Below are 23,858 nucleotides of genomic sequence, written 5' to 3'. Positions count from 1 at the left end.
AATATATCGTGAATCGTGATTTTTGCATAACACACACAATGTGAGAAAAGGCTTCTCTCGATTCCCCCATTAACTCGTAACGGCTCAGCTCTCCCCTCCTGCCTCACGCAAGAGGCAGCGAATCACAAGAGCAGGCGCCAGCAAAAATCACGATGTGGGGAAAACCACAAGCCCAGCCAATGCTCTGTCCTTACCTCAGACATGGTGATATATCGGTATATTGCGACGTTTGGTTGGCGACATATTGCGAGGTTGAAAAGCAGGTCTCGCCCAGCCCTAGATAAGACACGGAAATAGGGGGTGATCAGCGTGTAAGGGAGAGTTGAGGAAAACTGAGGAGGAGGGTAGTGGAAAAAGGAGTAAAGGTGAAAATGGAGAGGGGTGGAGAGGGAGTAGGAGGCATGGGATTGGGTTTGAAGATAAAAGGGTCTGCAGAAGAGGAGGTAGGGGGCGACCTCACAGCTACGCAGAAGGTGAGAAGGGGGTGTAGCAGCTGCAATGTGGGGGGGGGGGGAGAAGGAAGTGGAGCATACAGGAAGCTACCCATAAGAGTGGTTTGGGTGCAAGGAGGGTTGCACAGAAAGAGTATTGCACATGGGTATTGGCGTGAAGGTGAAAGCCGGTGCACAGTGGGGCTGCAAATGGAAGAGAGAAATCGCTTTGGGATTGGCAGGGGACAAGTGAGCTGAGTTGTCGTATGGGGTAGCCAAGGGGAAGCTCAAGGCGATTAATATGTGGGAAGATGGCAGCAGGGGTTGGCGAGCAGATGAGCAGCCTCTACCAAATGATTTTGGAAGCTTCCGTTTGACGCCAGCACCTTCCGCTTCTAGGTCCTGATTACAACCAAGACCGCTTCTGACGATTTCAGCACCCAGTACCTGTTGGATAGAAGCGGTCACGTGACTTCTCAAAAGCCGTCTCATCTCGGACAAGGTAGGGCTGTTAACAGGATTTATGGGGAGGAATTCAGTATCGCTCTCTTTGGGCCATTCCATCTGCAGGAGCGTTTTGGCTGGCCAGAGAAAACAGTCCCTTTGCTCTCCTCTCATTGCGGGCTGGGCGGGGGTTTCGGGGGGAGAAGATTGGGGGGGGGAACTATGTTGCCCTAGTGGGAACCCTTGGGCTGGCTTCCACTTGCACTGGGTTAATTGAACCCAGGCCATTTTCAATACTGTATTGGCCTTGAATATAAGCCACACTTTTTACCCCCCAAATTCCAACTGTGAAAAGTGAAAAGTGCAGCTTAAATCCGCGACCTTACCAAAATTGGCTTTTACAACATCGCTGCTGAAACATACATACGGTAAAACGGAACAAAATAATGTTTTGTTGCCGATTTGCGACCTTGATGCTGTTGTGCAGTTAATTCTAATGTCATTCATCGCTTTCAATTGCGGGTCCTCTCTAGTACCTGTAGGATTTTCTTTTATGTTTGCCATTTACGGGTGTGAGTGCCTGTGGAATTTTAAAGGAGCGGCTTATATCCGGGTATTGACTTTTTCTCTCTCTCACCACTTGAATTTTAAAGGTGCAGGCTTATTTACGGGTGCGGCTTATCTTCAGGCCAATACGGTATTTGAAGGGGTCTTCTAAACTGCTCATGGACCTCCTCTCCCCATATAATCATGGTCATAATAGTAGTAGTAGTAGTATCAGTAGTAGTAGTAACAACAACAACAACATTTGTATGCCGCCCATCTGACTGAACCTATCTGAACTCTGAGATCATCTTCTGAGACCCTTCTTCATGTGAGGTCTGGAGGGTGGCAAAACAAGAACGGGCCTTTTCTGCAGTGGCTCCCCATCTGTGAAATGCTCTCCCCAGTGAAGTCCACCTGGCACTTTCATTATACACTGTTAGGCACCAGGCAGAAACGTTCCTCTTTCACCAGGCCTTTGGCTGATTGACATCCAATGCCCTTTTAAAATGTGATGGGGAGGAGGGGATATTAGGTTCTTCTTTTTTTATTATTTTCATTGTGTCTTTTGTGTTTTTATACAGTGGTACCTCGGGTTAAGAACTTAATTTGTTCTGGAGGACCGTTCTTAACCTGAAACTGTTCTTAACCCGAGGTACCACTTTAGAAGAGAAGAAGAAGAAGAGTTTCGATTTGATATCCTGCTTTATCACTACCCTAAGGAGTCTCAAAGCGGCTAACAGTCTCCTTTCCCTTTCTCCCCCACAACACACACTCTGTGAGGTGAGTGAGGCTGAGAGACTTCAGAGAAGTGTGACTGGCCCAAGGTCACCCAGCAGCTGCATGTGGAGGAGTGGGGAATTGAACCCGGTTCACCAGATTATGAGTCCACCGCTCTTAACCACTACACCACACTGGCTCTCCTAGCTATAGGGGCCTCCCACTGCCACCGTGCCACCGGAGCATGATTTCTATTCTCATCCTGAAGCAAAGTTCTTAACCTGAGGTAATCTTTCTGGGTTAGCGGAGTCTGTAACTTGAAGCGTCTGTAACCTGAGGTACCACTGCATTGCGATTCTATCTTGTGAACTACCCTGAGACCTGCAGGTCTAAGGCAGTTTGCAAATTTTAATAATCATATTCATAATCATAAAGATGTCTCCAATCTGGCATGTCTGTCATGCTGGTGGAGCTGTGCCAGTTTAGCTGCCATAAGTTTGTGCTTGTATATCTCATGTAGTGGTAGCATTGTATCTTATGATTTCATTGGCAGAGAGGGCACTGGCGTGAGGGCCTTCTGCCGTATCCCATAGCCCCTCAGTCGGTGCAACTTAAGCACAGGAGTGAAACCGTATTTTAAAATCCGGGTGCCCCCTCAACTAGCTTTTAGGGACGCAGGTGGTGCTGTGGGTTAAACCACAGAGCCTAGGGCTTGCTGATCAGAAGGTCGGCGGTTCAAATCCCCGCGACGGGGTGAGCTCCCGTTGATCGGTCCCTGCTCCTGCCAACCTAGCAGTTCGAAAGCACGCCAGTGCAAGTAGATAAATAGGTACTGCTCCGGCGGGAAGGTAAATGGTGTTTCCGTGCGCTGCTCTGGTTCACCAGAAGCAGCTTAGACATGCTGGCCACATGACCCAGAAGCTGCACACTGGCTCCCTCGGCCAGTAAAGTGAGATGAGCGCCGCAACCCCAGAGTCGTCCGCGACTGGACCTAACGGTCAGGAGTCCCTTTACCTTTACCCAGGGTAAGCTAGGCGCATCTCAGTTAATAAGATGTATTCTGATAATAGCAATCAGTCATCAATCATTTCATTTCCTATGATTGTATAATAATAATAATAATAATAATAATAATACCTGGCAGGATTATACTCTAAAGATGTAACGTTTGTCATCGTGTTTCTACTACATAATCTACATCTAAATAGGTGTGTTTTGATGGCACACCACTTTGATTTTATTGCTGATTGCTGGTAGAGTCACCTTTTTAACAAATGAAAACCTCACCATGGTGCAATCCTAAATGTAACTTTATACGTTGCATCTATAAAGGGTAGGACTTTTAAGCTGGTACGGCCTGTACTTCGTAAAATAGAGTACCATGCTGGAATTTAATCATGGTGCGCGGAGAGTCGCCTCAACAGAAATCAGAGCAGTTAAATCTTAAGAATCTTCTTGTTAAACATGATAGTGTCTCTCCCATTTTGCTTGTAAATATGTTATCACTCTGATCATAAAACACTTGTGCAGTCGTATCTGCTTGCACCTTAACTGTAAAGTCACTTATATAGCATCATGTTTTGGGGTGTTGTTCTAGCATTGCAAATGTCATCCCCCCTCCCTGAAAGATTTTCACCTGATACAGCAGTTTTAAAGATTGGCAAGTTGTTTGCTGCTTTGGAAAATTAGGACATTTTTATATCCTTTTTATATATTTATAAAAGGGGGGGGGGGTTTAAATCTTCCAAACTCTAAAATAATTGCACATTATTGCATTTAATCACGGATTTTGTAGATTTTATGCCACTCTGTTCCTAGATATTGCACTTAACATTTGGTTATGCCATGGTGTTGGGATGCCAACTTGCATCTATATTTGACTTTTATAGGGGTTTGTAAAATATATAAGGCTTTGGGTCCTAAGATGTGTAAGTGAAACTTGTACAGAAATTGAATTGGGGGGGGGGGGTTTGCATGAGATGTTTGACATGCACAAGGGCACATGTAAATTCAAGTCAAGATCAGTTACTATATTAATTGTATTTCCTTTTGGTTCAGCAAATTTGAGCAACGTTTATCTCAAATGAGCATATAATCTCTTTAATAAGATCTGTTTTACATTCTGAATAGTTTAGTCGTATCACAGAGTTTTCCATATTATTGTTGCTTGCCGTTAACATGAAAAATAATGAGATTTAATTATATGAGACAGTGTAACCCTATATGTGTCTACACGGTTCAATGGGGCTTATTCCCAGGTGTATATAGAATTGCAGTCCAAAATGCTACAGCTCTTTGTGGCGTCAAGTCATTTGAACATACCTGGAGACAAAGGATGGTATTCAACTAAATTTTACTCAGCATAGGTCCATTTACGCCATAGGCTCCCAGTACGTTTCCGAGCACAATTCAAAGTGTTGGTGCTGACCTTTAAAGCCCTAAATGCCCTTGGTCCAGTATATCTGAAGGAACATCTCCACCCCCATCATTCAGCCCAGATAGTGAGGTCCAGCTACGAGGGCCTTCTGGCAGTTCCCTCCCTGCAAGAAGCCAAGTTACAGGGAACCAGGCAGAGGGCCTTCTCGGTAGTGGCTCCCGCCCTGTGGAACACCCTCCCACCAGATGTCAGAGAGAAAAACAACTACCAAACTTTTAGAAGACATCAGAAGGCAGCCCTGTTTAGGGAAGCTTTTAATGTTTGATGTATTACTGTATTTTAATATTTGGTTGGAAGCCACCCAGATTGAGTAGGGAAGCCCAGCGAGATGGGTGGGGTATAAATAATAATTTATTTAATTTATTTATTTATTTATTTAACTTGAATTATGTTCATTAATTCCAATGGATCAACTCTTGAGTAAGACCCAGTTGAATACCTGCAAAGGAATTCAGCATCATGCTAAAATCATTGTTCTGTCAAGGAAAGATGTTCAAACTGCCAGAAGGAATGATCCCCTCTCTTGCCTCTAGCCCTTACCCCCCCCCCTCCACATGCTGTTCTGGGGGTTCTCCAAATGCCTACAGCTAATTTTGGGGGGTAGGGTGGGGTGGGAGGTAGCCCTGTTGCACAAGCAAAAGTCCTTCGCAGGGCTTCCTCTGACAGCACTCATCAATTAAATCCCCCCGAAGATAAGCACATAGCTACATAGTCTAGGAGACCTGGTCTATAGCAGGGAAAGCCAACGTAGTCCGATATCTGAAGGTACCACGACTCCTGTTAAACCTGGTCAAGGATGGAGGAAATTGTTGTCCATCAGCAATGAGCAGGCACCATGTAGGTGGGCACTGGTTTAGAGAATGCAGTTGTTAGGGACTGGGCAGAGGAGGATTGGTGGAGACCGCCTCCCCATCCTGACCCTTCTAGAGAAGAGGAAGAGGAAGACAGTATAGAATTACAACAGGGGGTCGAGGGAGGTCACAGCTCAGAGGTAGATGAGGGGGAAAGTTGGGAAATTGTGGGAGAGCCAGAGCAGCTGGCTGAGGCGTTATCACTAGAAAGCATTCCAGACCCACCATCTTCCAGAACACGGCGAGCCTTAGAAGTAGGAGAGCAAAGAGCTCAAAGACAGAGGGCACCCGTAGAGGAGGCGATGATAATGATGAATGAGGAAATGGGAGAGACGGGGGGGTATGGCGATGCATTCGGGACAACACCATTATGCAAGATGCTGGGTTCTATAGCCTCTCTCTGTAAAGTTTGAAATAAAGGACTATAATAAACTTTTCCTTGTCTTTATCCTTTCCTGGGCGACCAGCCGGGAGCCGCTGACAGCATCCTGACAGTCATGCTGCCTTTGCTAAGATGTTTGCTTAGCCCTAATACTAATACTCTGCGTTTTGAATCCCCGCGACGGGGTGAGCTCCCGTTGCTCGGTCCTTGCTCCTGCCAACCTAGCAGTTCGAAAGCACATCAAAGTGCTAGTAGATAAATAGATACCACTCTGGCGGGAAGGTAAAGGGCATTTCCATGCGCTGCTCTGGTTCGCCAGAAGCGGCTTAGTCATGCTGGCCACATGACCTGGGAGCTGTACGCCAGCTCTCTCGGCCAATAAAGCGAGATGAGCACCGCAACCCCAGAGTCGGTCACGACTGGACCTAATGGTCGGGGGTCCCTTTGCCTTTAATACTAATACAGCGGTACCTCGGGTTACAGACACTTCAGGTTACAGATGCTTCAGGTTACAGACTCCGCTAACCCAGAATTAGTACCTCGGGTTAAGAACTTTGCTTCAGGATGACAACAGAAATCGTGCAGTGGCAACGGGAAGCCCCATTAGCTAAAGTGGTACCTCAGGTTAAGAACGGTTTCAGGTTAAGAACGGACCTCCAGAACAAATTAACTTCTTAACCCGAGGTACCACTGTACTAATATGGGTACCAGTGGGAGGGAAATAGCATACATTGGTAGAGCCATGAGCACTTGGTCATCTTGGCTTACGTCATATATCAAGTTAATCTTACTCTGTGGTTTTCCCCCCTTCTCCTTCTGGTAGGTACAACTGTAACTGTTCTGAAGCTGTTCAAGAATCTGCCTGTGAGAAAGCAGTTTTACTCAACAGATAAAAAACGTAAGGAAGAAATTAAAAAAATCCAGAAACTTCTGATGGCCTACGGCATCATAAAACCAGAACTGAGGATCACGTTTACACACAACAAGGTAACAAACGCATTGTCTTCGAAATGACTAAGATGGCTCCACCATTACGGTTGTATTTTTCAAACCTGGAGTTCTCCAAAGTTTAGATACGGTCAGATTTCCGTGGCCCAAATCCAAAGAAAGTTAAATTAGCCACCTTAGGATTTCAGCAGAGCTTGACCACAGCAAGGTTTCCCATTTGGGCACCTATCGCCCCCATTTTGAGATGGTGGCTTGCAATCCTGGCCGGAATAAAGGGGAGAAAGGCTATTTCATTGGCTCTCTGGAGATGCAGCTGCATTTGGTCTCTAGTGTTGGGATACTGCCAGGGAGACAAAGTCCATCATGACTCCACGTCGTCTCCGGACGTCCATTGATTTCCCATAGACACGCAGTATCAGCAATTAGCGACACGAGCTCCTGAAATAGCTTGCCACATTCCAGAGCCGATGCACGCTCTCTCAGCAGATAATTCACAGCGAAAGATGCACTCAGGAGAGCATTATTTACAAGTTTATTTAGTGTTGATCAGAACAAAGAAAAACATGACTGCCTGCTTCAGTGTTCCGGCACAGAGAGGGAAACGAAAGCAAAGACATAACAGAAACATTCTGTGAAACAGGAAATACGCAGGCTGTGACACAAACATCCTGCTCCCTTTTAAGGTGGAACGGAAATATCCTAACATCTAGCACTACTCGTTTGGTCAAGCTTTGGCAATCCGAGTTGTTGCTGGGCTGCTGCCAACTCAAGAGTTTCCCTAACCTGTTGTGATTCTTCATGCTAGCATACTATTGCCAGGAATTTGCCGCTACTTCTTGTTGTTGTTGTTTAGTCGTTTAGTCGTGTCCGACTCTTCGTGACCCCATGGACCAGAGCACGCCAGGCACTCCTGTCTTCCACTGCCTCCCGCAGTTTGGTCAGACTCATGTTTGTAGCTTCGAGAACACTGTCCAACCATCTCGTCCTCTGTCGTCCCCTTCTCCTTGGGCCCTCCATCTTTCCCAACATCAGGGTCTTTTCCAGGGAGTCTTCTCTTCTCATGAGGTGGCCAAAGTACTGGAGTCTCAGCTTCAGGATCTGTCCTTCCAGTGAGCACTCAGGGCTGATTTCCTGAAGAATGGATACGTTTGATCTTCTTGCAGTCCATGGGACTCTCAAGAGTCTCCTCCAGCACCAGAATTCAAAAGCATCAATTCTTTGGCGACCAGCCTTCTTTATGGTCCAGCTCTCACTTCCATACATCACTACTGGGAAAACCATGGTTTAACTATGTGGACCTTTGTTGGTAAGGTGATGTCTTTGCTTTTTAAGATACTGTCTAGGTTTGCCATCGCCTTTCTCCCAAGGAGCAGGCGTCTTTCAATTTCGTGACTGCTGTCACCATCTGCAGTGATCATGGAGCCCAAGAGTTGCCGCTGCTACCCTTCCCTTAATATCCAAAATTTATATTCTGCTTTGTTTGTTAAAAAACAAAACACCTCTAAGCAACTGAAAATGATGCACTGCTCATACACTGCTGCTGTCCTTAACTTTCTGCAAATCTGTGCAAAGCATTTCTTAGACTTGGTACCATTTTTAAAAGGGGATTGAGATGGTGGTGTGTTTTCGGAGGGGTTATTTCTGAATAGGTAGAGGTGTCCTACCTGTAGTCCATGACCGTCACCTTTCCGGGCTTTGGTGAAGTTTTAAATAATCTTATTCTAGAATGGTAAAAGTTACCCACAACTATCCTTGGATCTATCTTGCGTTTGGAGGAAAGAACCTTCCTGGAAATAACTGCACTGTTATTTCCAAGACAAGAGTGACACCTAATGGTCAAGCTGAATTTGTCAAAGCAACTTGATGATGTTTGGGTTATTCCTTCAGAAAAGCTGAGTGCAGCTGGCTTAAAAAGGTAAAGGTACCTCTGCCCGTACGGGCCAGTCATGTCCGACTCTAGGGTTGTGCACCCATCTCACTCAAGAGGCCGGGGCCCAGCGCTGTCCGGAGACACTTCCGGGTCACGTGGCCAGCGTGACATCGCTGCTCTGGCGAGCCAGAGCCGCACACGGAAACGCCGTTTACCTTCCCGCTGGTAAGCGGTCCCTATTTATCTACTTTCATCCAGGGGTGCTTTCGAACTGCTAGGTTGGCAGGCGCTGGGACCGAGCAACGGGAGCGCACCCTGCCGCGGGGATTCAAACCGCCGACCTTTCGATCGGCAAGCCCTAGGCGCTGAGACTTTTACCCACCGCCACCCGCGTCCCTTGCAGCTGGCTTAAACTGGTTCTATTATCTCTTCTGTCAAGGGCATGCCAAAAGTAGGGCCAGAAGGATCCAGGTTTTTCTTTCTGTCTCTCTTTCCTTCTGGTGTGGGGTTCTGTACATAGTTTGCTTAGTGTTAAGGTTTAGACTTATTATAAGTTATTGTAAGCCTAAGTTAAGTCTGCCACAACTGGATTTCTTATGGACAGTGCCAATCCTGAATGTATTGGATTTGTGACCATTCTGCTCATTTGCCTTCAGTAGCAGCAAAGCTCTGCTGGATGAAATACAATTGCTTCCGGTCTATTTTGGGAGAACCCTGCAATGTATTTTAAGGTTTTACTCTGCTTACTATATGTTGGAGTCCTGCTCTGGATCGAAATTGAGTAGAATTTCATGTCAGATAAATCACGATGTTGCAAACCAGATATCGCCCAGCTCTAGCAGCCGGGCTGCCCTCATGCTTTACAAAGGAGTTCTCCCCGAAGCACAGCAGTGTCAATGGGTGGCAGTCACAGCAGCTGGTGGGTTGTGTGGTTTTGTTTTTTAATTGGCTAGCAGGGCGTGATGGTGCACAGCAAGCTAGTAGCAAAAGTTCAGATTGCTATATCACTCCTTTGCCATTTCTGTGCTGACTATAGAGGCCACGGGGCTTCACTTTCTCTGCAGCCAGTTTGGATTTATGTTCTTCTGTTTTCTTTTTAGGGACGCGGGTAGCGCTGTGGGCTAAACCACAGAGCCTAGGGCTTGCCGATTAGAAGGTCGGCGGTTCGAATCCCCGCGACGGGGTGAGCTCCCGTTGCTCGGTCCCTGCTCCTGCCAACCTAGCAGTTCGAAAGCACGTCAAAGTGCAAGTAGATAAATAGGTACCGCTCCGGTGGGAAGGTAAATGGCATTTCCGTGCGCTGCTCTGGTTCTCCAGAAGCGGCTTAGTCCTGCTGGCCACATGACCCGAAAGCTGTACGCCGGGTCCCTCGGCCAATAAAGTGAGATTAGCGCCGCAACCCCAGAGTCGACCATGACTGGACCTAATGGTCAGGGGTCCCTTTACCTATGTTCTTTTTATTTATTTATTTTAAAATTTATAAACCGCTTAATATTTTTTTAAAATCTCTTAAGCGGTTATACGAGCTGCTACAATTTTGTAAAAGTAGATGCCTGCATTGAATTCCTCGTTGTCAATGGGGACCAGGTAAGTAGTTAAATTCAAGACGAGAGACTCTTATTTTTCCCCACTCTTGTTTGATTTCTGTATGAGTAAATCAGAGTTATTTATAATAAGAAATCCTGTCTGTGGGGGTAAGACATTGTACATGTTTATTGAGAGCCAAGGGGTCTTTTAAGACAGAGTACAGCTACTCATAATTGTTTGGGGATTTTTCTGTAGTGTTGACTCACCCCAAGTGATTTCTTTGGGGGGGGGGGTGTCACAGCTTGTGAAAATCACCACTTGTTCATTTACTTTGGTGGCTTTGCGCTTGCTCTTATTGAATTTGTTTAACTCACCTGAGTAGTTGTGTAATGTCATCCGATGTGTGAACAATGGTAATTAATCGTGGACAAAGAGAAAATATTTATTCGTATTTAAAGGGTGAGAATGTGTCTGCACCAGCGGGGGGAAACAATTGAAGTGAACTCTATTGGAATAAGGTAAATATTTTCCCAATTGAGACATTTTAGGGAAATGACTTAACAAAAATATCCATGTTCACCATTTCAGCTCAAAAAATTAAACCAGGGAGTATCGGATACAGCCATAACCTTCATGATAATCTTGCAGAATCGCATCCTTCTAAAATGTTGAGACTAAAACAAGCTATCTATAACAATCCTTGTCCAAATATATTTATAACGAGGGAAAGCCTATATAAATCAAGAACCAGTAGGAAGGAATGTTTTCAAACAATGATTTGCAGCAAAGTACTAAGACTCAAAATGTTTTCACAGGTCAAGAGATTCTGTAACAGGGCCTAAGCAAAAAGCCACATAATATGAATTCAGCTCTCTGTAGTGAGAATTGCATTTCTAAGTGTTAAATTGGAACTTTTGACAGGGCAGCTGTTAGTATTCAAAGCATTGCCCTTGAGACTTTTCAGCACTAGAGGGCAATCATTAGCTACAGCATGAGTGGGAACAAGGCAAAAACAAATCACTAGAATCCATTGGCCTCTTCATTAGCCAGTACATATATATATATATTGTGCATATATATATATATTGAGACAGGTGTGCCGCCTAAAAGCCTATCCTGAAGGCCAAGGAATCTGTAAAGGTTGAGAGGGTGCTATTGGGAGAATCAGCAGGTGCACAGACCTCAATCTTTGGATTCTCATGATTAAAACCAGCCTCATTTTTCATATACTTTGGTTCTCAAACGCCTTGCGACTCGAACATTTGGGCTCCCAAATGCCGCAAGCCCGGAAGCAAGTGTTCCGGTTTGCGAACTTTTGGGGGAAGCTGAACGTCCGACGTGGCTTCCGCGGCTTCCAGTTGAGTGCAGGACGCTCCTGCAGCCTATCAGAAGCCGCGCCTTGGTTTCCGAACGTTTTCGGAAGTCGAACGGATTTCCAGAACGGATTCCGTTCGAGAACCAAGGTACGACTGTGTTAGGAAGTTTTGTGTGCAGTAAATAATTCCGTTGTGGGCCACAGGAGCTGTGAGGGATACAGAAAAATGCCACTAGCAGTAAGCTCAAATTCCAGGCAAGAATAAGTGATTATGTTGAGCAGCCTTTGTGTATTGATTATTGATTGGCTTCATGTGTTGTGTCTTGTCCATGATTGCAACAGAAGAGTCCCGTGAGCTCGGGGAGGCAGCTTCTAAAAACTAAAGAGCAGGAAGAAATGGCTTATGAGATAAATTATGAGGTGAAACAGGTAGCATAAAGTATTTTCAGGTAATGGGCACTGAGGTGGTAGCATAGTAGAAACCCAGGGGTCGGCAACGTGCGACCCATGAGCCAGAAACGGCCCATGAAGACCGTTTTACCGGCCCACAAACCGCCCCCGAACCAAGCTGCCCGCTCAGCAAATCCCCTGTGCACTGCGCTAAACCAGCACGGCGCGGGGACTCGCTGAGCAGCGCCGGAAATCGCGTCTGCGCGCGCACAGATACCGAAATTCGCATCTGCACATGTCCAGACGCCGGAAATCGCTTCTGCGCAGGTGCAATTTTTGGCATCTGGGCATGTGCAGAAGCAATTTCTGGCATCCGGACATGCGCAGATGCAATTTTTGGCATCATACTGCCCCAGTCCAGCCCCCGGACGATCTCTGTGGGACTGATCCAGCCCATGGCCGGTAAACCTTGCCGACCCCTGCTTTAGCCCCAAAACTTAGTGATTGTGTGAAGAAAATTAAGAAATTCACTTGTTGAAGCGTTATGAGAGAAGCGTGAGGGAATCCTTCCTTAAATAGGGAGGCTCCCCACGAAAACCTTGTGGGTTTTGAAGAATGAGAATGGCATGGAAGAATTTGGGGGGTTCCTTTGTGTGACCAAAAGTGCCTTTCTGCTGTGCTCAAACATCACGCCTTTAGACCCATCCCTATAACGACTGTGAAAATTTATCACAGCTCTTTTAAAAGGATTTCCCACCCCCATCCTGTGGTCAAAGATATTCTGGTAAGAAAGTCTCTTTTTGGGTGTCTAATCATACAGTGGCATCTGAGCTCAATGCAAATAAGTAGATTTAGTGGTTTTTTTCCTACTCCTATTGAAATACTGCCCTACAATGAGGCCAAACTTAGATTCACAAAATGTTTAGCGGTATGCGTACCCCTGCGTTCCTCCCAGAAAAAAAAGCACTGAGTAGGTGTATTTTATAACACGCTGAAAATAACGACAAGAAAATTACCAAACCTCTTGGTTCTTTTCAAACCCCCCTGCTCATTTTCTGTGTTGCCAAACAGTATCAGTCAAGTTACCTCTTTCATTTCTTGACATTTTATTGTCTCGTACTGAAAGAACCGTCTGTTTGGTTTACGTGTTCAATGAAGACTTTATATTTTTGCACAATCAATCGGTGTTGCCACATGCTGACATTTTATTTATTTATTTCCAGACAAAAGTGGATATATAGGCTTAGCGGTCTACTTGGAAGTTTCCTGATCGCTGCCCTTTACAAAGTTAGGATGATATTTTGTTTTGTTTTTGTTTGAAATGTTTTGTTTGCATTAGCAGTAAATAATGGCTTGCTTAACAGATCAACCCTTGACGGGACTATTGCTATTTTGACAACTTGGATTAGCTTGTGCCTCATGTGTTTATGAAGGTTTATCCTGCCAAGACATTCTTTGAATGCTGATAATGTTGATACTCCTGCCAGTATGGTTATGTTAGAAAGAGGTATTTTCCCTCTTTCGTCACCATGTTCCTTGAAAGCCAACTGAATATTGAGGTGGCCACAGGCAGATAATTTACTGAAGTATTTGTTAGTTAGTTTGTTGTTGTTTTTTTTAAAAAAATTGATGTTCTTGTGAACAACAGAAAGTTGAGACTATTGGGTGTTTAAAAGGCAAGAATTAAAGAATGTTTAAAAAAAAAAAGCTTGCCATATTCTAGATACCTGGAAGCGACTAATTTCACCTTGAAATCTGAGCTCTCTCATTGGTCTTTTGGTAAAGATAGCTTCAAATTCTTTGCTATTTAAAATCTTAGGAATAATTTATGCACATCTACTATATTAGCTATGTAGGCATTTTAGTTCTAATGTTTTTTTTAGGTATTTATTTTGTTGTCTTGTGACCGTTGTAGTGAAGGGCAGCATGGAAGTAACTTCCGTCAGTCCGTCTCAAATCTTCTGTCTGCAGAATTCTTTAATCTGGTGTAAGGAAATACTATATATAGCACACATAGCACAAACTCTAATTGATAATTCCATTCCAGCTATTTGTAACACTTCAGAAATAGCACTGAAAATAATACGAGATTGTGTTGCTACCTAGGAAGCGCTAACAGTTGTAGAGGCAACTTGGAGAGTGATAATGAGCTGTCGCCTGTGCCAACCTGCTCACATTTTGCAGTAAAACATCTTCGGGAAATAAATTAGACCACTTGGTAGCTGGAAGGTTTGAGCTCCTGTTGCCTGTGTTTACCAGGTAAAAGGTGAAGGACCCCAAGACAGTTAAGTCCAGTCAAAGGAGACTGGGGTTGCGGCGCTCATCTCGCTTTCAGGCAGAGGGAGCTGGCATTTGTCCGCAGACAGCTTTCCAGGTCATGTGGCCAACATGACTAAACCGCCTCTGGCGCAACAGAACACCGTGACGGAAACCAGAGCGCACGGAAATGCCGTTTACCTTCCTGCCGGAGCGGTACCTATTTATCTACAGTGGTTAAGAACTTAATTTGTTCTGGAGGTCCGTTCTTAACCTGAAGCACCACTTTAGCTAATGGGGCCTCCCGCTGCTGCTGCTGCGCTGCCGCTGCACGATTTCTGTTCTCATCGTGAAGCAAAGTTCTTAACCTGAGGTACTATTTCTGGGTTAGCAGAGTCTGTAACCTGAAGCGTCTGTAACCTGAGGTAACACCGTACTTGCACTTTGACGTGCTTTTGAACTGCTAGGTTGCAGGAGCTGGGACAGAGCCAACGGGAGCTCACCCCGTTGTGGGGATTCGAACCGCCAACCTTCCAATCGGCAAGCCCAGGAGGCTTAGCGGTTTAGACCACAGCGCCACCCACGTCCTACCAGGTGTATGGGGTGTTAGGGGAAGGGTAGTACCTCTGGTGGGGGACATGTCATGGTCCTTCTGGGATAGTTCATCCTCCTTTAATAGCTAGTGTGGTGTAGTGGTTAAGAGCGGTAGTCTCGTAATCTGGGGAACCGGGTTCGCGTCTCCGCTCCTCCACATGCAGCTGCTGGGTGACCTTGGGCCAGTCACACTTCTCTGAAGTCTCTCAGCCCCACTCACCTCACAGAGTGTTTGTTGTGGGGGAGGAAGGGAAAGGAGAAAGGAGAATCTTAGCCGCTTTGAGACTCCTGAAGGGGAGTGAAAGGCGGGATATCAAATCCAAACTCTTCTTCTTCTTCTCCTTTCTGCCTTGGAACTTGCTCTGCAAAGGTCCCTTCTAAGGCAGTATGAATGGAGGGAAATGTTTTGCGTAAGAAAAAAAGACCTGTGCATACCCATGTGAAAAAGGAGAAAGGGAGCATGTTTAATAGAACCAGAAAAGAACTTATTGATTGGTTAGTAAATGTGCGAGAGATGGACACCTGTCTACTAGGAAATGACTGAGACCAACTCATCTTACTCTCCCAGCTGTTCAATATTCGATGTAACAACTCCCCCCACCCCCACCCAAAAAACAGGTTGAATTTGAAGTGCTGACCTAAAGGTGGAATGTTTTGTATCATGTTACCAATTCCTTGAGTCATCTAGTTTCTCATCCATTGCATTTTTCAGATGACAGCACATCATTTATAGCAGAAATGTGGTATCAGCTGCTCGCATATATAGTATGCGGTACCTGTTGAAATTCTTGTCTTCAGGTCTTATAGGTCATAGTCAGACATTACGGGCAGGGACTGTGTAGATTAGAGTCCTGTGAGTGTGTTTTACAATTTTGCGAAAGGGAGCGGACTCGCTTTCCATCGGTGTCCAGGAGAACCGGAGGGAGCTGCAGAAACGTCCAATGACGCCTTCGTTTTACTGCTTGCTTGCCTTGCAGTGTCACTGCTGGACACCAAGATCTGTCCTCCATTGCTCCCCCAGAAAACAAAACAGTTGCTCTCAAAGTGGTTGAGGCAAAGCTCCGTTGCTGTGCTGGCTGCCCATTTGAAAAAAACCAATCAGTATGCTTGACATGAGTTCTTCTTCCCCCTTTGTGCAGGAAAATGCAAGCAGCAAACTACCCTGCCCCTCAGCATTTTTCCTGTTCTTTCTGATTTTATTGGATCCTATTCTGAAGGGGTCCAAATTGTTTCTCCCTCCCACAGATGCACACCATGTATAGGCTAATGTGAATCTGCACACATCTCTTGCCTGTTTTCAGCTACAGAGTTATTTTGGGACATTCAGGAAATGTTTTTTAAAAAGACAAATGGACCAGGGCAGTATTTCCTTGGTCACTTAGGTTAGAGCGCAAAGCATCTAAATGGGCTGGGTTCAGACATTCACCATTTGGAATTTCAGCTTGGGCCATACTGTTCTTTTTCTCGGGCAATTCCACTAAAAGTTGTAGAATTATAGAGTTGGAAAGGGGCCACAAGGCTCATATATTCCAAACCCCCTGCAGTGTGGGAATATTTTGCTCAGTGTCGGGCTCAAACCCACAACCCTGAAATTAAAAGAGTCTCATGCTGTGCCGGCTGAGATAATAATAATAATAATAATAATAATAATAATAATACTACAGTGGTATCTCGGGTTACATACCCTTCAGGTTACATACGCTTCAGGTTACACACTCCTCTAACCCAGAAATAGTGCTTCAGGTTAAGAACTTTGCTTCAGGATGAGAACAGAAATCCGGCTCTGGCGGCGCGGCGGCAGCGGGAGGCCCCATTAGCTAGAGTAGTGCTTCAGGTTAAGAACAGTTTCAGGTTAAGTACGGACCTCCGAAACGAATTAAGTACTTAACCCGAGGTACCACTGTAATAAAATCTTCTTCATCTTATCAGAAGAATGAAACCTGACACCTAACAATACAACCTGCTTTTGAACTGTATGATCTTCAGTGGCAGATACATAATAATTGGCAGAAATTGTGGGTCATCTTCTACACGGAAAGCAGAGGTGTGACGGGCGATTGGTGGCATCAGGAGATTTGCAGCAGCGATTGGTTGTGTGATTTGCTGCTGCGGCAAGGTCTGCTGATGACTGGCTGTGGTTGCGTTGAGTGGGCAGGTGGTCTTTTTTGCTGCGAGTGTGCAGACGATTGGTGGTCGGCGATCTCCCCCCCCCCCCAAAAAAAAACCAAAGCTCAGCAACTCTGGGCAATCTCCTCCCCAAAAAAGCTCAACAACTTTGGGCAACAACTTTGGTGACCCCCAAAATAGGGGTCATGGGGGCGTGTTATACACGGAAAAAATACGGTATATGCACATGTCTGTAAAGGAGAAATTATTGGACTTTCTGTCACACTTCTTTGTAGATTTGAGATGCTTGCATAGACTTGTCAGACTGCGTCTTTTGCATTTCATGACTTGTTTACAATTCGCCGCTGTAAGCCCATAGATGCATTATTTAATATATTATCTGCTAACTAAGCAAAACTCTTTGTGCATCCGAGGGCTGGTGGTGGTCTTTAGTCCATGAAAGCTAATGCCGCCGAAAGACTGTTAGTCTTTTAAGATGCTGCAAGATGCTTCACTGTTCAAAATAAGAAATGTATTTAGATAACTCAAACAAGCGGACTTGTGGAGGGAAACCTTTTGCGTGTCGTGTTCTTCAATCTGTTTCATACACGGTGGAACAAGGGACTCATAGTTTCCGTGCTAAGATTTGTATGGTTGGGGTTTTTTTTTGCTAAACTTCGCTAGAGGGAAGAGCTCGCTGTCTGGAGGCTCAGTACTCTCACAACACTTCATTTTCAGATTTTTGGCAGTCCCTTTCAGTAGCTAGCTACCCTGCCAAAGGCTTCTCCGTCACCTGCTGCCCCAGAATACCTCCCCCTTTGAGAGGAAAGGTTTAGATGAGCAAGGAGAAATTTGAGTATGACAATGTTGACAGAATTTGCCCTGAAGACTGACAGTGGGGAAATCTAATAGAAAACAGATCTTCCCGAGGCCTGCAAGAGAGTGCGGGTGATGCTGAGAAGGTGTCCATAAAGAATAAAATGTGGCTCACCTGATTAGTAATGCACTCTTCAGAGAGCTGGGATTTATAATTGAGTACCATTCAGGTAAACAACAAATAATTTTTTTAAAAAGCAACCACTGCTTGTTAATTGAGGGTGCAGAATTCCTTATCTCTGGAATTTACAAGTACTTGCAGTGCTTCTGTAGGACCAAGCAAACTCCTGATGGAGGTATTATTTTTCACCCGGCATTAGCTTTCAGTACTACACATGGCTGCATCTGCTTGTAACTTTTTAACACAGGATTCTAAAGTTAGGCTCTTTGAAATAGGGGAGGCCATCTGGCAAGCCTGTAGGCCAGATCCTGGGCCCTGAAGCAGACTACCTTGGCTAGAAACAGTGGTCTCTCCCCCCCCCCCCCCCACATAAATGTGTGGAGGTATTTTTACACTGGAACTCCTTGCAGGTTGAGGAGGGTTCAGCGTTCGTACAAATTTTTGTATTTGCATAATGGGCCTACAGGACGAAGTAAGCCATACAAAAAAAAGTCTTTGCAAACGTTCGTTCGTCTTCTGTGGAACCACTCGCGGGACAATGATCTATGTGGAGATAGAATGACTGCCAAAATCATTTCCTTAAGGGAGAGGAAACAGTTGATCTTCCATGTTTGTGTTCAGTAGTAGCATACATATCCTAAAACAAATTGGTTTTTCTTGAACAAGTATAGAATTCCATGAGGTAAAAAGTAAAGGTAAATGACCCCTGGACGGTTAAGTGGAGTCAAAGGCGACCATGGGGTTGCGGTGCTCATCTCACTTTTGGGCTGAGGGAGCCGACGTTTGTCTACAGAGAACTTTCTGGGTCATGTGGCCAGCATGACTAACCCACTTCTGGTGCAGCGGGACACAATGACGGAAACCAGAGCACACGGAAGCGCTGTTTAGCTTCCTGCCACAGTGGTACCTATTTATCTACTTGCACTGGCAAGCTTTCGAACTGCAGGAGCTGGGACAAGCAACGGGAGCTCACTCCCTCACAGGGATTCAAACTGATGACCTTCCAATCGGCACGCCCAAGTGGCTCAGTGTTTTAGACCACCCGCTCCAGGAGAATTCCATGAATTGTGACATAATTAAAGGGAAGACACATTTTACATAATGAATAAGCGAACGAGCTGTGCTTTCTCTTCTTACACTTCCAAGGTTTCTTCAGATATGCAGAGTAATTCATCTCCCCTCTGGAGAAAAGTATGAATGCATGATGCAATTTTCTATGCACTAGCGTGATGTTTACCTGGGATAGATTTACTGCATGGGAAAAGCTAGATTTTTCTGTCTGGGGAGAAAACTAACAAATGAATTAGGCCTAGCAGGAGATATTAACACAGCCTCTTCTATAATTGTTTTCTCAATTTATAGGACATTGAGCTTGTTTACACATACAGTGGTACTTTGGTTTACAACCCTAATCCGTTCCAGAGGTCTGTTTGTAAACCAAAACAGGTTGTAACCCAAGGTGTGCTTTCGCCAGTGGGGCCTCCAAAAGAAATTTGTTCGTAATCAAAAAAAAAAAGGGGGGGGGTTGTAATCCAAAAAACTGGGACACACACTTCCGGGTTTGACGTGTTTGTAATCCAAAACGTATGCAAACCAAGACGTATGCAAACCAAGGTACCACTGTATTGCTAACCATGGTTTAGCAGGTAAACGTTAGCACTACATAGAGAAGCCTCGGGGAGCCTATGCAAAGTGTTCTTGCACACAATCCCTTCCCTCTGCTTTCTGTGAAGATTACTTTGAGTTTCAAGGACACTTTGTTTGTTGTGTACAAACCAAGAATCCTGGTTTCAAACAAATAATAATTAAGCTAGCTTTATAACCTGTGATTCGTAACTTGGGCTTAGTAACTAAACATGGTTCGTTTTAAACCAGGATTCTTCGTTAACCCACTATTAAACCATGATTCTTTGAAACTGGAGGTAATTTTGGCAGAAGGTCCTCCTCATTTATATAGGAGGAAGAAGGGGAAGGAAGAACATGCAACCCTGATGTTTTCTGTCTCACTGAGGGTTGTCCACTAAACCATGGCTTAGTGCTACTTGATACCCGGCCATTGCCACAGATCACAACTCAGTTTTCATTGCCTATCAAGTGTTTGTTTCCATAGAACAGATGAACCAGTTAAGATTCTGTAGGAATCTTAACTGGCTCATCTGTTCTATGGAAACAAACACTTGATAGGCAACGAAAACTGAGTTGTGCAAGTTGTGCAAGTAATATAAAGAAACGAGAATAGATTCTATTCTGTCATTCAGTACTGAACAGTTAGCATTGCCTCAGTGGCCTGGTATGCACCTAACACTAAGCCAAACTTTTTGACTTATTGGGAACAAGCAAGCGTGCTGGTGCACATGGAGAAAATTGCAGCTGGTTTGCTCCTTCCCAGCTCTTGGTACTGCCATGCAACCATGAGCTAAGCCATGGTTTGCCCTAGTGTTGTGTCCAAACTTGCTTGTAGTGAGACAAACCATACATCCAGGTTTGGATATAGCACTTAAGTAAACTATGGCTCAGCTTTTGCGAACATGGCAGCAGAAGAGAGGGAAGAGGAGACTCGTTGACAGTTGTTTTCCTGTGCATGAGTAAGCTTGCCTGTTCATGGTAAACCATACTTCGATTTTGTGTTACATGTGAACTAGGCCTTTGTATATGCTTTTGTTTTTAATATGGGTTTTTCTAATATTATATCAGTTTTTGCTTCTTCAGAGCATGATTCTGGTACTTGCAAATTCCTTGCAGGCGTCATAATTGGTTCCCATTTTTCTCTTTTCTTTCCAATTTTTTGTATTATTATTATATATTTATGCCACCTATTAAAAAATGTGTTCTGGGTGGTTCACAAAGGATGTGTACTCAAATCACAAGGCTTATCTAAAAATTATATTAAGATATACTGGAAGACCAGCAAAAGCTAGAACGTTGGCAGTGGCAAAGTTTTTATCGGTGGTTGCAAGAACAAATGAGCCCTATATTCCAAGCAAAGTGCTTGATTAACCTGGAGGCAGGCTGTATGAACTCTGTATTAATTTGTAATGCTTTGTTGGGTCTCTGGACCGTAATAAAGATTGATGATGATGATATTAAGACAACCAGGACACCTGGAAACAAAGTCTTACGAAGGGCAGTTGAGGGAGTTGGGTATGTTTAGCTTGGAGAAGACTGAGAGGTGGTAGCCATCTTAAAATAACTGAAGGGCTGCCACATGGAAGATGGAGCAAGCTTGTTTTCTACTGCTCCAGAGAGTAGGACCTGGACCAATGGATTCAAATGACAAGAAATGAGATTCTGACTAAACATTAGAAAGAACTTTCTGACAGTAAGAGCTGTCAAAACAGTGGAATGGTCTACCTTGGAAAGTCTGCCTTGGACGCTCCTTCTATGAAAGTTTTTAAGCAAAGGTTGGATAACCATCTGTCAGGGATTCCTTAATTGTGATCCGTGCATTGCAGAGGACTGGACTGGACGACTCTTGAGGTCATTTCCAACACTACATTCTATCAGAAATAAGCATCAGCATAAAAATAGTTCATTCACCACAAGACATCCTCCTTTTCACAAGTGTGAAGTTGTGTCTGTTTTGAGAGGAACTTCCATGCTCATCTCTAAGATTTTGTTTTACAATGTTGGCATCTACTTATGGAGCTAAACCGGGACCCGGGTGGCGCTGTGGGTTAAACCACAGAGCCTAGGACTTGCCGATCAGAAGGTTGGCGGTTCAAATCCCCGCAACGGGGTGAGCTCCTGTTGCTCAGTCCCTGCTCCTGCCAACCTAGCAGTTCGAAAGCATGTCAAAGTGCAAGTCGATAAACAGGTACCGCTCCGGCAGGAAGGTAAACAGTGTTTCTGTGCTGCTCTGGTTCGCCAGAAGCGGCTTAGTCATGCTGGCCACATGACCCGGAAGCTGTACGCCGGCTCCCTAGGCCAATAAAGCGAGATGAGCGCCGCAACCCCAGAGTCGGTCACAACTGGACCTAATGGTCAGGGGCCCCTTTACCTTTATCTAAGGATCAAAAATTGAATTCCGCCAGGACACAGTTGTCCTAGATGGCAAGCACCTCTCTTTTTTTGCCCTGCTTGTAAATATACTATTTCTTTATCTCCTCTCTTGTTATTATTTTAGTCTCCTTAATCCAGGAAGGAAGAGTGCAGTGCCTACAAAATATAGTTAGGTTATTCTCTTCTAGATTGAAAAGGGACAGACAAATAACTTTGATATGTCAAACAAGTGCAAAACAGTTTATGCTGTTAACTAATTGGCAGCTTATAAAACGTACTTTGAAACAGCAAATGTTTTCAAGGGGTGGAGGAAAATGGAACATTACTGGTTTGTATCGTGGGAGTTCACCAGCCCTGGGATCACCTCTCTCTGTGGTTTTTTTTTTTAAAGCAAATTTTCTCAGTGGCAGCCCATAGGAAGCAGTATCATTCAAATAGGTCTAGCAGGCATTTGTTCTGTGTAAGGTGGGCTGGTTCTCCAGCACCCCACATAGAACAGATCAGGGCAAAAGCGATGTCAAAGACTTCGTAGTCTTTCGATTCATGCAGTACTCTTCAATGAAACAGAGAGGAGTCGAGATATATTTGGCCAGCTCTGTCAAAACCTAAGATGGTCTGTATGTAATAATATATTTTGATAGGGTACTTTCGCAGTGTCATCATACTGCCCAGAGTCATATTCTTTCTTGGCTCATCCTAGGCCCCAGGTTTATGTGACCTAGAAAATACATGGGGGTGTGTGATATATTTATAGCACGATTTCGGAGTATAATCAAGATTATAAAGTAGTGCAAGGAAGCTTGCTTGGGAAATCAAGTTGCTTTTAGAAGTAAAGATGTGTAAAAGTTAACAAGGCTTTTTGGGCTTGGTGCATTTGATTTTTTTAAAAATCAGTTTTGGAGGTTTTCCCTACTGATTCCAGTTCCTAAGGAAAAGTAAATAAGAAATTCCTCCGGTGATTAGCTGTTACCTGCTTTTACAAACTTTGCATTTAGTAAGTTCTCATGTTCCAGAGCTCTCTTAAAACTTTTTTTAACTGATCTTTTGAAGAGTTATGTATATCAGACATTCAGCAGGTCAGGCAATGTAATAACATCCTTGCATTAATCAGCAACTAAGATTTATATCTGCGGCGTCACATTGATAGAAGCTAAAATAAGCACCGTGATGTTTATATCAGTTGTGTCAAAAGTGTCTTGGTCTAGATGTAATCATTTGCTTTAAATGTTTTAAAAAATACTTTTTAACAAAACAAGTGAAAACAATGCCTTGCAAATATAACCTCTCTCTTTTTAAAAATGCTATTAAAAAACTGCTTTGTTGGAAGAAGCTAGACCCAATCAGAAAAGTGAAAAACTTTTGAAAGTGTCTCTACAAACAACAATTCCACAATTTTGGGGGAAATAGTGTTTGGGTCCCTGGCTGATTTCTTAGGCACTGTTTGCAGTCACATTACGGGGAATGTAGGTCTGGGAAAGATACTTTCAGAGGATATTTAGCTTCTCCGCAGTCTGTAGAACATAGACTTTTAATCTCAGGGCTGTGGATTTTGGCCCCATGTCGTAGTTCCCTTCTAGCACAACAGTTCTGTGATTCTACGTGCAGTACTGCATTTGCATACTGAAGTCAGCTTTTAGATGCCATTGCATTGGGCAGGGGGCAGAAATAACAGAACCAGAAGTTTGTCCTTCGTGTATATTCTGGACGGTGCTACATGCAGGAAAACTGCTTGGATTGATCAGGTCCACTAGACTCCGTAGATGCAACTATTGCCAACCCCATTGAATTTGCGGACCTCTGAACATAATATAGTTGTGTTGCTCCTGAATCCGGGTGTAATTTTCCAATCCATCTCTGAGTGTGGGTACAAGTGCAGAGCCGTAGCTAATACAGTGGTACCTGAGGTTACAAACACTTCGGGTTACAGACTCCGCTAACCTGGAAGTAGTACCTTGGGTTAAGAACTTTACCTCAGGATGAGAACAGAAATCGCGTGGCGGCAGCGAGAGGCCCCATTAGCTATAGTGGTACCTCAGGTTAAGAATAGT

At 44.5% G+C, this 23,858-nt stretch overlaps 1 protein-coding gene across 1 annotated transcript in view; it reads left to right on the top strand.

Annotated features, from left to right (window-relative positions):
• Positions 1-23,858, top strand: part of PMS1 (PMS1 homolog 1, mismatch repair system component) — a 47,773-nt gene that overhangs the window by 6,756 nt on the left and 17,159 nt on the right. The window contains exons 4-5 of the mRNA XM_083408039.1: positions 831-933; positions 6,632-6,795. Of these exons, the coding sequence (XP_083264165.1) occupies positions 831-933; positions 6,632-6,795 (267 nt within the window). The remainder of the gene's footprint in view (positions 1-830; positions 934-6,631; positions 6,796-23,858) is intronic.

This window comes from Podarcis tiliguerta (assembly GCF_965153285.1).
Source record: "Podarcis tiliguerta genome assembly, chromosome: 1".
NCBI lineage: Eukaryota > Metazoa > Chordata > Lepidosauria > Squamata > Lacertidae > Podarcis > Podarcis tiliguerta.
Note: the sequence above shows the minus strand (reverse complement) of the source record. Positions and strands in the feature narration are given on the sequence as shown.